Below are 11,610 nucleotides of genomic sequence, written 5' to 3'. Positions count from 1 at the left end.
CTGGATGGGAAATAACCTTTTTTCCCCCCTTTCAAATATGGCCAATATTGTAGAAAGGTGAAGACTTAGAAAATTACAGGTAAAACAAGAGGAGTTTTTTCTCCACATTAAATTAAAAATACTCTCTTGGTGCCTGGGCTCAAAAAATTTTGGAGCTGGGAAGGAGCTTAAAGATCATCTCACACAGTCTCTCAATTTAGAGGTATGGAAAGCTCATGGTTTAAATAACTTAGCCCAGGCAGAGCCAAAGATTGCTAACCATTCTCAGCCAAGACCTTTTTATTCTGTATATTAAACCACATTGTCTTATGTACATTGAATTAAATAAATACTTGTTTTAAGTGCAGGACCTTCTTTCTATACCCTAAGGATTGCAGGAGGATTCTTTAGGAATTCTGTGAAGAAATCTGGCATCCTAATGAGCATATTTAAAATATGGTAACTGTACCTTTAGGTCAAGTCCCTTTTCTTCACTAAATTTAGAATCAGAAAAATACAGACCTTTAACACAGCAGTGTTTGACCTTTCTGCTGTAACCTGGCTTACCGCCTTTACTGTTTGTAGAATAATAAAACATTGAGAGGAGGAAGAAAACATTCAGCTTGAAGAATCATGGCATTTGATTGTTGTGCTGTTTTCTCCAATAATTAAGAATGTGGAAGGAAATAGATTAATTGGGCTCAAAGTGTTTGTAGATAAAATGTATGTTTTGGATTCTGGATCTACTGTTTAAGTCTTGACTTTTAAGCACCTTAAGGCCTGTTGTGCTTTATGGCAAACGCAGATCTAGGTGGGACAAAGGCAGACTGATTTTTGTCTGTTTCTGAACAAATGTGGATAGAATAGAAATAAGTGTAAATTGTTTTTGATAGTTCTCTTTTTAGTTTGTAGAAAGAAAAAATTGAAAGAAAAAACAATTTCCTTTAGCTAAATTCTGCTACAAATGTGAAGAAAAGCTCTTATCCTAAGAGCGAGATTGTTCTGTAAGGTCATTTTGATTCCTTTGTTTAATCTGGTTACTGTTAAATATCACCATCAGAATGCCTCCTGGTTGCTTTTCTTCTTTTTCTTTCTCTCTTTCCTTCTTTCTTTCTTATATTAAAGAAAAACTGCAACAGTGTAGTTCTCCTGCTTACTAATTTTCTGACTTTATGCAAACTGATTTATTTGCCTCCTACAGAATTTATGTCTGAAGACCCAAGGTTGTCAAATATCTAAAGAAAGGTTTGAAGCTTTATTCTAGCTGATAATTTCCTTCTTTATTGTCTGGCCCTGAACTACAATAGAAAAGCTGTCATAGAAGGGGTGTGGTCCCTTGGTAAACATTAATTCAGCTCTGGTTCACGTGCAGTTTTCTTTTCTATCTAAATTCAGAGAGTAAGAGACCTTTGCTTCAAGCCTTGCAATGCCAGAGTCTGCTCTTGTATGGCTATGATAAATTTATCCCTCTCTATAGCTTAGCTATGTAACCCAGATCAGGCCCTTTAGAAGGGGTAAGCATTAGATGCTGGTGAAAGATTAGGCCTTTAATTTTATGCTAGTTGATAGTTCTTGTGTATCCCCTGTTGCTAACAATAGGATAGAAAATTATAGTAGTTTGAGCCCTGTGACTTTCTATTATGACTATGAAAGTGTCAAGAAAACTGCTGTTAATCCAGAAGATCTAAATAACTGCCTTTTAGCCTAAAGGTCTTATTTTATGCAACCTTAGGCCTGGAAGCAATTCTCTTTTCTGATGCTGAAAAGCATTTGTCCTGAGTCAAAAGCAACTGAATTTAAGATTATATTATGATTACAACATGATTTTAGTAACTGATAGCATGGAGATTAACACTGATTCAACCAAATCAAGTATTACTGATTTCAGGCTCTACAAAATCTTCATAGGAGTGGTTGGTTTATGTACTTGATATTTCACAAGATTCATTATGAGCTGTTTACTCAGTGGGACTTTGCTAGGTACTCTTTTGGCAGACTTATCTGAAAGGAAATTTTTTTTCCTGAGATTTAAAATAATAAAATATTATGAATAAAGAAGAAACAAACATCTTCTAGCCTTTAGGTCAATACATTACATTTACCAAATTAGGGGTTTCCTGTGATGATTCGTGCCAGGATGGGTTCAGATGAGATCCAGACTCATTATGTACTCTTCTGTGGCATCCTTTGGATTTAAAGTTGATGGTGAAATGCGTAAATTAAACATCTACCTTTTTATCTATTTATCTGGTCTTTTTCTAAGAGAACCACTGAGAGATTAGAGCAATGGTCTGGGAATTAGGAGACAGGCCTATTTTTGTTAATTTGCTTTTGTTTTTATTGTTCTGTTTACTTTATTAAACAAAAACTTTTGGTCCGTACAATATTCCAGGCATTATGGTAGGCAATGGGTTTATAAAGATGAAAAGGAAGTTACCAACTTAACTGCATTTGGTTTAATTGGATCCTTTTCCTGATTTCCAGTGTAACTTTGGACAAATTACTTATCTAAGTCTCCATTTCCTCAAATGTAAGATAGGATTGGACCAGATGGCTAATTTATAAAGTGTCCTTTACAGCTCTAAGATTCTTTGGTTTAAAGTGATTAAATATGACCATTTAAAACTTGAAGCTATTTAATTCTGCTTGTTACAGTTTAAATTTGAAAAATATCTTGTAATAGATGTTGTTGGAAATTTGTTTTACACCGAGGAAGTAAGAAGGCAAGTTTGGTAGAGAATGTTTTATCGTTAAATAAATGATAAAATTATTTATCAGTCAGAATTGTTGTAAATATCTATTAAAATAGTTACCTCTCCCATGGTGTGACATAATTCACATCGCTTCAGTGCAAGGCTCCCTGTTATACCCACAACAACAAATATCTCAATTTTTTCTAGGAGTCATTATCCTTGCTACTTTTCTCTTTCTCCCTGTCTCACCATCCAGTCCTGTTGACTCTACCTTCAAAACATATCCAAATCTATCCATTTCTCTCTCCCTCCATTACTACCACTATAATCCAAGCCACTATTATCTCTCCCCTGCAGCAGCCTCCTAGCTGGTCTTCCCATTCCTATTGGTGCTCCCAACAATCTATTCATCACAGAGCAGCTATTTAAAATTTAAATATGATTGATTACTTTTCCGTTAAAAACCCTGCAGTCCATTCTCATTTCAATGAGAATGAAATCCAGCTTCATTACCTCCGATGTAGGTTCTGTACACCAGATCTGGCCCCTCCCTGCCTTTCCACCTCATCGTGTATTACCATCCACTTTGCCCAGTATGCTCTAGCCCTGTGCTTTCCAGAAAGGCCGCCACTAGCCCTGTGTGCCTACTGAGCACTTGAAATGTGGCTAGTCCGAAATGAGATATGCTGTGAGTGTGAAGTATAACCTTAATTTTAAAGACTTATTATGGAAAGAATGTAAAGTATCTTGATAATTTCTATATTGAATACATGCTTATGATAATATTTTAGGTATAATATATTGGGTCAAAGAAAATGTTTTATTAAAATTAAGTTTACCTATTTATTTTTACTTTAGTCAATGAAGATACTAGAAAATTTTAAATTACATATGTGGCTCATATTATATTTCTCTTGGAAAGTGCTCCTCTAACCACGTAGGCTTTTCTCTTTCCCAGGGGCATATCTACCCGAGGTCTTTTCCGTTAGTTGATCCTCTGCCTGGATTATTCTTCTCAATAAGATTATTCTTATTTTGCAGAGCTGGTTCTTTGTCATGTAGATCTTAATTTAAACGCTGCCTGATAGAGACCTTCCACTCATCAACCACTTTAAAGTAACTTAACAACTTTGTCATGCTTTCCTATTTTATAGCATAGGGCTTGTCACTAGCTTATATTTAGTGTATTTCCTTGTTCTTTTATCATTTAGCTCCCCACTCCAAATCCCACAGTGCTTTGCATATTAGGGGGTACTTCATAGATGTTTTAAAAAATGATGAACAGCCCTGGAAGAATAGAAAAGATTTTTCTTCTGAAATCTTTATACTTCCAGTCAGTTGCTGTCAGGAAGGGGTTTAAGGTAAGCTGAAACCCCACTGCCTAGAAGGTGGTAATCAGAGCTTAAACATGTGAGGTAAAGAAAAAATGAATATAGCTGCCTTTTTTCTCTTCCTAATGGATTTGTATTTTCCCTAATGGGAGTGCAGGAGAAAGGGAGGGGGGATAGGCAGGGAGAGAAGAGATGGAATTTAATGCCATAGTGAATTGCTAAAGTTTTATTCTTGTATCTTAGCTCATAATGAATATTAGGTACAGTTCAGTAAGTTTATCTTAGTCTGATCATCCCAAATATAAATAGATTTTTTTTCACCTGAATCTTTTGGGTGAATCGATATTCCTATAAAACATACCTCCTTCCCAGACCCTATGGATTTTAAAATTTATTTTAATTTTTGTTACTTTTTATTTTGAAATAATTTCAAAGTTAGAGAAGTCATAAGAGAAGTACAAAGAACTCACAGATTCACCAGTTGCTATATGTTGCTACGTTTGCTTTATCACTCTCACTGTTTATAGACACATTTTTTTATTCCTGAGTTATTTGAGAATTAGTTGCAGATATTATGCATCTTTACGCTCAATAAGCATGTATTTCCTAAAGACAAGGACATCTCTTACATAACTACAGTACAATTACCAAAGTTAGGAAATTTAGTATTGATTAAATACTATTATCTAATATATGGTCCATATTTGAAATCTACCCATTTTTCCAACAATGTGAATAGGCATGTTGTAAGAAAGATAGTTGAACTATAACTTTTTCTCCCTTAGGGATGGTGTGAGTTTGACCTTTTGAATTCCCTGATTGAAAATAGGATAAAGCAAATATTTGGTCATCATAAGCATTTAAAAAAATCCTCTCTTCTTTTTAATCTCTGAATTACTTGCTTTAACTGAATAGAGAAAGAGAAAGGTGGGGAGGGGAGCTAGAGAGGAAGTGAATCAGTACTCAGAATGTGGAACAGGACTGACTTCAGGAATTACTGATAAGCCATTCAGCAAGGCTGGTTTTCTAAGTCTCTGGCAAAAGATGCCAAAGACATTTGAAGATAAACTTTATTGTTGGCTACGCTTAACTTAATCGTCTCACTGCTTCTTCCTAGCCCACGACCGAAGAGTTACTCAGACAACCAAAGCTGAATTCAGGTGAGACCGGTACAACTCAGCAGGCTGTATCTGATTCCCATTTGACAGAACTCCAGGAAAAAATCCAGCAAACAGAGGCCACCAACAAGGTATCGGAGATCACAGGGTTTTTTGAGAACGTGACTGGCTCTAGCTGGGTCTGCGTTAACCTCTCCGAGTAGGACCTGGGAGATGGGTACTGTGTATGCCTGGTGCTCTGTGGAATATGTTCTTAAAAGTGTAGTTCTTTCCTGTATCTCTCATCAAGATTTTAGCCTGTTCTGCACAGATCAGAATTTCTGGTGCCTTTTAGGTCTGATAATAAAACATGAGTGCAGTTTTCAACTGTATAAGGCACTGAGACAAGAGGTTCATGCTTTTGATCTTGGTTTAACTTCTTACCCCTGTAGAGCCCATGGGTTTTAACATCTGCTTAGAAGAAAATTCCCACAATTTGGGATGCTGTGCTCCTGGCTTTGTGTACCCTTGTGTCCTGTCCTGTAGTAGATAGCAGAAGCTCCTTGGTCTTCGTGTAAAAGGTCCACAGTGACTCATGTGGACCAGTACCCCCAGTATGGCTGCCGTCATAGAGAAAGCACAGTGCATGAGAATTGAAGCAATTGAGTATTAAAAGAAGTATTTCACATGTCCTGCTACTTTCTCTTGCTGATTGACTTAGGACTTCAATGGTTATGCTATGTGGGGAAAAATTAATAAGGTAATATTCCCTAAGAAATCCTTTAAACCTAGATTTGAGGAAGGACTTCATGGTTGCATTTGAGGTTAAAAGAAATCATTGACCTACCAAACTGTTTTTCTTTGCTGAATTCAGATTCTTCAAGAAAAACTGAATGAAATGAGCTGTGAACTAAAGTCCGCCCAGGAGTCGTCTCAGAAGCAAGATGGTACAATTCAAAACCTCAAGGAAACTCTGAAGAGCAGGGAAAATGAGGTAAAATGTTTGGCAGTCAAGGACCCATGAGGAAACAATTTTTCCCATCAAAGTAGACAAGTATTCTATAATTTGTTGAATTGGATATTGTCAGACTAACAGATCTTAGCCTAGAGAAACTGTAGTGTCATCTAAATTGGAATTTTGGAACAGTCCTGCTTCTAAAATCTGTACAGGCGAGATAACGGAATTTATATTTAGCTCGCTAACATTTTTGGTACTCCCTGTCTTTGTTTTCAGACCGAGGAGTTGTACCAGGTGATCGAAGGTCAAAACGACACAATGGTAAAGCTTCGAGAAATGCTGCACCAAAGTCAGCTTGGACAACTTCATGTATGTGAGGGTCACCTGGGACAGGAGGCATCACTTGAGCATGTGCCACTCGCAGCCACAGTGTTGATCTTGTTGTTCTTGTCAGCTGCTCAGTGCTTGCCCTCCTTGTGATGATGATTCTCACTCTCCTTTCAGAACTCAGAGGGTACTTCCCCAGCTCAGCAACAGGTGGCTCTGCTTGACCTTCAGAGCGCTTTATTCTGCAGCCAGCTTGAAATACAGAAGCTCCAGAGGGTGGTACGACAAAAAGAACGGCAGCTGGCTGATGCCAGACGATGTGTGCAATTTGTAGAGGCTGCAGCACAGGAGAGAGAACAGCAGAAAGAGGCTTCTTGGAAACATAACCAAGTAAATCATTAATCATTTTGTGGCACTGTGTAAATGCAGACTTTGCCCTGATAGTAACTTTTTATAAGGATAGCTTGTGTTGAACCCTTGAGTCACTTACTTAATCTAAGTAATTCAGCTCAACATTTGTTGCCCTTATACCATGTGCCAGGTATTGGGGCTATGTTCTGGAAATACAAGGGTGAATATCACAGGCTCTATTCCTCTTAAGTTACTTGTAATATCGTATGAAAGACAGTCACGTAAACAGTATTTCAATGTGGTAAATACTGTAGAAGAGGCATATAGGGGTCCTGTAGGAATATATACAAGGGACCGGGGAAGGGAATCAGGAAAGCTTCACAAAGGAGGAGATATGTGAGATTATTCTTGAAGGGTGGGTAAGAGTCAGCGAGACAGAAAAGTGGGAAGAACAACCAAGTCAGAGGAATGGCGTGCACAATTAGTCATGTATGTTTTTTAAAATTAAAACACATAATTCTTAAATGGTTTCTTGTTCGCTTAGAGCAAATGCCATCTTTTTTTTTTTTTTTTTAAGATTTAAAAGGATAGGTAGGAATGTTGTATCCTTGAGCTTACTGTAAAGTAAAGGATCCAGGTTTATGGTAGAACAGAGTCTCACTTAGTACTTATATAGATGTATCATTTTTAAGCCAAACATAAGTACTGAACTGTAATATCAAATTTACATCCTACGCCCATCCACGGTTCCCATGATTTCCCACATCATATCTGACTCATGTGTAGTAGTATCTCTAGAGTAATTTTAAGAATGGCACTTTTTGCTACTTTATTTTTTGTTCTCTGTGCTTTGAAAGTTTTAAGGCCTCCATATCTAATGACCATGTGAAAATTTTAGATTGTTTGAAAAGGGAATCTGTTTAATTCAGGAATTGCGAAAAGCCTTGCAGCAGCTACAAGGAGAATTGCAGAGTAAGGGCCAACAGCTTCATACCCTGGAGGCTGAAAAATACAATGAGATTCGCACCCAAGAGCAACACATCCAGCAGCTCAACCACAGTCTGAGTCACAAAGAGCAGCTGCTTCAGGTGAGTCCACAGAATGATTTCAAGTACAACTGGGTTCCTAGAGCTCGGGAATTGATGTTCACATCATCTCAAAACATTAGTCCACCTGTGTTGAGTACCTGCTACATGTAGAACATTAAGAGGTGGGAATCAGGAGGATTCAGAAGAAATAGAAAGTACAATCTGTCAACCAAGATGCTAACCAGCAAGTGTAGGAAACAAGAAATACAGACCTGAAACAGTTAAGCAATAAATATTCAGCAAATAGTTATTAAGCACCTCTGTGAGTTAGATACTAGGCTAGGTATGAGGAAAATGAAGAGAAGATATGTCCACTGCTCCCACTGAAGACCTCTGTACAGAAAGTTCCAGAGTTATATAGACGATAAAATGAAAGTTATAGGAAAAAATGGAGCACCAAAGAAGAGACTGATCAGTTCTACCACCTACTCTAAGCTTTAGTCACACCGGATCCCTTATATTTCGCTGAGCATATGATTTTTTCATGGTATACATATGTTGTGCCAGTTTTTTTCTCTGATAGAGATACCCCACAGCCTCTTGGGAAACTCCTAGTCCTTTAAGACTCAGAGCAAATGTAACCTCTTTTGTGAGAACTTCAGTGACACCTTCAGGCAGAGTTAGGCAATGCAGCCCATGTTCCCCTAGTAGCTTGCTGCATGCGTATATGTATACACCTGCGTATATGTGATGCAGAATAGTCGACATTCTGTATGTCTGTCATCTCTGCTAAACTGTGTTCCCCTTGAGAGTGATCACATTTTGTTTTTTATCCCGAATCACTAACAAATTCCTTGACAAAGTGTGGAAATTCAGTTAATACTGAATAAATGAATAAAGGAAAATATTTTTTGGTCTCATTAGGAATTTCGGGAGCTCCTGCAGTATCGAAATAACTCGGACAAAACCCTTGAAGCAAATGAAATGTTGCTTGAGAAGCTTCGGCAAAGAATACAAGATAGAGATGTTGCTCTAGAGGTATGTACCATACTTTTGCTTATGATGCTGTGGATTATTTCATCCACAGGGGGACTTCAGAAATGTATTTACTTAATTTGCTGCTTTTGGGAGTTGGTTTTCCATTCCTTTATATTTGGAATCTTATTGAATAAGAGTGATCAGAATAGTGACTCTTGTGGAGCTTTGGGATGCTGACTTTGCTTGCAGCGGGCTATAGACGAAAAGTTCTCCAGTCTAGAAGAAAAAGAAAAAGAACTGCGTCAACTTTGTCTTGCCGTGAGAGAGCGAGATCATGACTTAGAGAGATTGCGTGGTATCCTCTCCTCCAATGAAGCTACCATGCAGGTAAGAGCAAAATCTGTCACGACTTGGTATCCCTCTCCCACTTGGATTCTAAACCTGAAATATCACCCCTTCCATCATTTTCTGAAAACCAGGATATTTGCTTTATTAAAAATATATATATACAAAAGCAAACAAAAGTAGCAGTCATTAGTTCTGTCGTTATACATAAGGGAGTGAGAAGTTTTAGCACTTCTACTGTGAACTTTGTGGGAGAGGGCAGTGAATATGGATTTTTATACATAGTTCTAATTTAGTTCTAATCCTTGCTAATATTTATATACTTTTATATAAATGTTGCTCAGATGCAGCTATTATATTGTATTTTTCTCATTAATATTATGTACATGTCTGTGTACAGCCACAATCAGAACACTTGTTTCTCTTATTAATATTTACTCTGGGCTATTTTTGTATATTTATTTTAGAGCTTAAATATCTAACCATCTGACACTTCTTGAAGTTCTTCACTTCCTCCAAAGTACTTCATTTAACACATACATTATACTTATCTCTCTACAGACTAGATGAGAGTTTCTAAAAGCAACAAATAGACTAGTATGGCATTGTTAGATTAGATACTACGTTTTTTCCTTTTGCAAAAGAAATTGATAGATAACTTAGGAGATAATGTAAAGGTGGATCAGGTTTCCTGTTTATGCTGAGGAGTGTGGGGTGGCCCTTTGACTTAGTGGCTGCTTTCTTTGTGACTGTAGTGTATGGAGAGTCTCCTGAGGGCCAAAGGCCTGGAAGTGGAACAGTTGTCTGCCAGCTGTCAAAACCTCCAATGGCTGAAAGAAGAAATGGAAACGAAATTTAGCCATTGGCAGAAGGAGCAAGAAAGTATCATTCAGCAGCTACAGACATCTCTGCATGACAGGAACAAAGAAGTGGAGGCAAGAATTTAGTTAACTTAAGGGCAGCTGGTTTAGTGATGACATAATCTCAGTCTTGCATTAGGACTCTTGAGGTCTGAGAGGCCGGCGACCCAAGTCTTTAATTCCATCCTGTCTCTGGGCAGGTCACTGGCTTTCACTGGGACTTCTTTTTCCTATACCTATAAACTCAAGGGGACAATTATCTTTCTCAAAGAAGTTATGTGAGAATTAATGAGATCTAGAAAATGTACCTACAGTACAATAGCTAACCTTTGTTATGGTGCTCATGCTGCGTCATGCACTTTCTTAAGAGCTTAATGGACGTCAATTCATTGAATCCTCGCAAATCTGTGAGGTACATACTATTATTCCTCTTTGGCAGACAAGGAAACAGACTTCTGAAGTGAAGCAACTTGTCCAAAGTGACATAGCTAATAAGTGGCAGAGCCAGTGTGCACCCCAGGCGATCTGGCTCCACAGTTTTAACCCCCATGTATTACCTCCAGTGTAGAACTAGCAGCTTCATCACCATGCTAATAAATACAGTGCTTGTTATTTTTTTCAGCTGATCATTTCGTGTTCCCCCTATAAAGTCAAACGGGAGTAGATAAATGAGATAAATGAACCGAGTGCCCATTTATCCGCACCTAACGTTATTATGTGCCCAGAGCATTATAGGGCAAGGACTTATTTTAGAAAACAATATGTAAGTTGCCATTCTAAGTATTTTTTTCTGTATTGTTAGTGTTCATTCACTGAGCATGTATTGACAGTCTTTTATGTGCCAGGCCTATGCTGGATCTGCGGGAACAAAAATGAATAAAACATCATACTTGCTCTCTCTTCTATGATAGATTCTTTTAAGCCCTTTGATATACAGTAGATGGAATTCTTTCCTCCAAAACTTACACTGTCTCTCCTGTATTAGGATCTTAGTGCAACATTGCTCTGCAAACTTGGACCAGGACAGAGTGAGATAGCTGAGGAGCTGTGCCAGCGTCTACAGCGAAAGGAAAGGATGCTGCAGGACCTTCTAAGTGATCGAAACAAACAAGTGGTGGAATATGAAATGGAGATTCAGGGCCTGCTTCAGTCCATGAGCAGCAGGGAGCAGGAGAGCCAAGTAAGGACTAACGCCCAGTCCAGAAGAGTACCACTTAGTGCGTTTATAGTCTGCACTATAGGAAGCATTAGAACTTTATAAAGTGTAAAATTTACGTCATTTTACAGTCCATTCTGTTAGTTCTTCTCCTTCAGCCTATTAACTAGACTACAGTTTTACGTCAGTCATCAGAGTATGAAATATTTCTAGAACACTTTGCATTTGGAGGGTACCTAAATAATACATGTCCCCACTCATTAAATTCATTATGTACATTTTCTTTTCCTTAATGTTCTGATAATTTTGACAGAAAGGAATATAGGGTTCTGGAGTGTTTTGATTTTGATTCTAACTGATCAAGACTTGAGTGATATTTTGTTTCTAGCCAGGGTATGGGAAAACTTATACTTTCCATATTTCCTCTTAATTCATGTAAAATCTGAGTTATTTTAAGAGAGAAAAAAAAGTTTGTGTTTTTTCAAAGGCCATGATGAGAATAAACAA

The 11,610-nt window shown here is 37.7% G+C and overlaps 1 protein-coding gene across 38 annotated transcripts in view; it reads left to right on the top strand.

The window, feature by feature from the left end:
- PDE4DIP (phosphodiesterase 4D interacting protein) overlaps positions 1-11,610 on the top strand; it is a 223,861-nt gene that overhangs the window by 135,069 nt on the left and 77,182 nt on the right. For all 38 annotated transcript variants that reach the window (XM_073808764.1, XM_073808762.1, XM_073808796.1 and 35 more), the window contains 9 exons: positions 5,121-5,252; positions 5,975-6,094; positions 6,335-6,427; positions 6,563-6,775; positions 7,666-7,824; positions 8,689-8,802; positions 8,992-9,129; positions 9,843-10,022; positions 10,933-11,127. In XM_073808764.1, the coding sequence (XP_073664865.1) occupies positions 5,121-5,252; positions 5,975-6,094; positions 6,335-6,427; positions 6,563-6,775; positions 7,666-7,824; positions 8,689-8,802; positions 8,992-9,129; positions 9,843-10,022; positions 10,933-11,127 (1,344 nt within the window). The remainder of the gene's footprint in view (positions 1-5,120; positions 5,253-5,974; positions 6,095-6,334; positions 6,428-6,562; positions 6,776-7,665; positions 7,825-8,688; positions 8,803-8,991; positions 9,130-9,842; positions 10,023-10,932; positions 11,128-11,610) is intronic.

The sequence above is a fragment of the Tursiops truncatus genome, chromosome 1, assembly GCF_011762595.2.
Source record: "Tursiops truncatus isolate mTurTru1 chromosome 1, mTurTru1.mat.Y, whole genome shotgun sequence".
Classification (NCBI taxonomy): domain Eukaryota; kingdom Metazoa; phylum Chordata; class Mammalia; order Artiodactyla; family Delphinidae; genus Tursiops; species Tursiops truncatus.
This window is presented reverse-complemented; position numbering and strand designations above follow the sequence as displayed.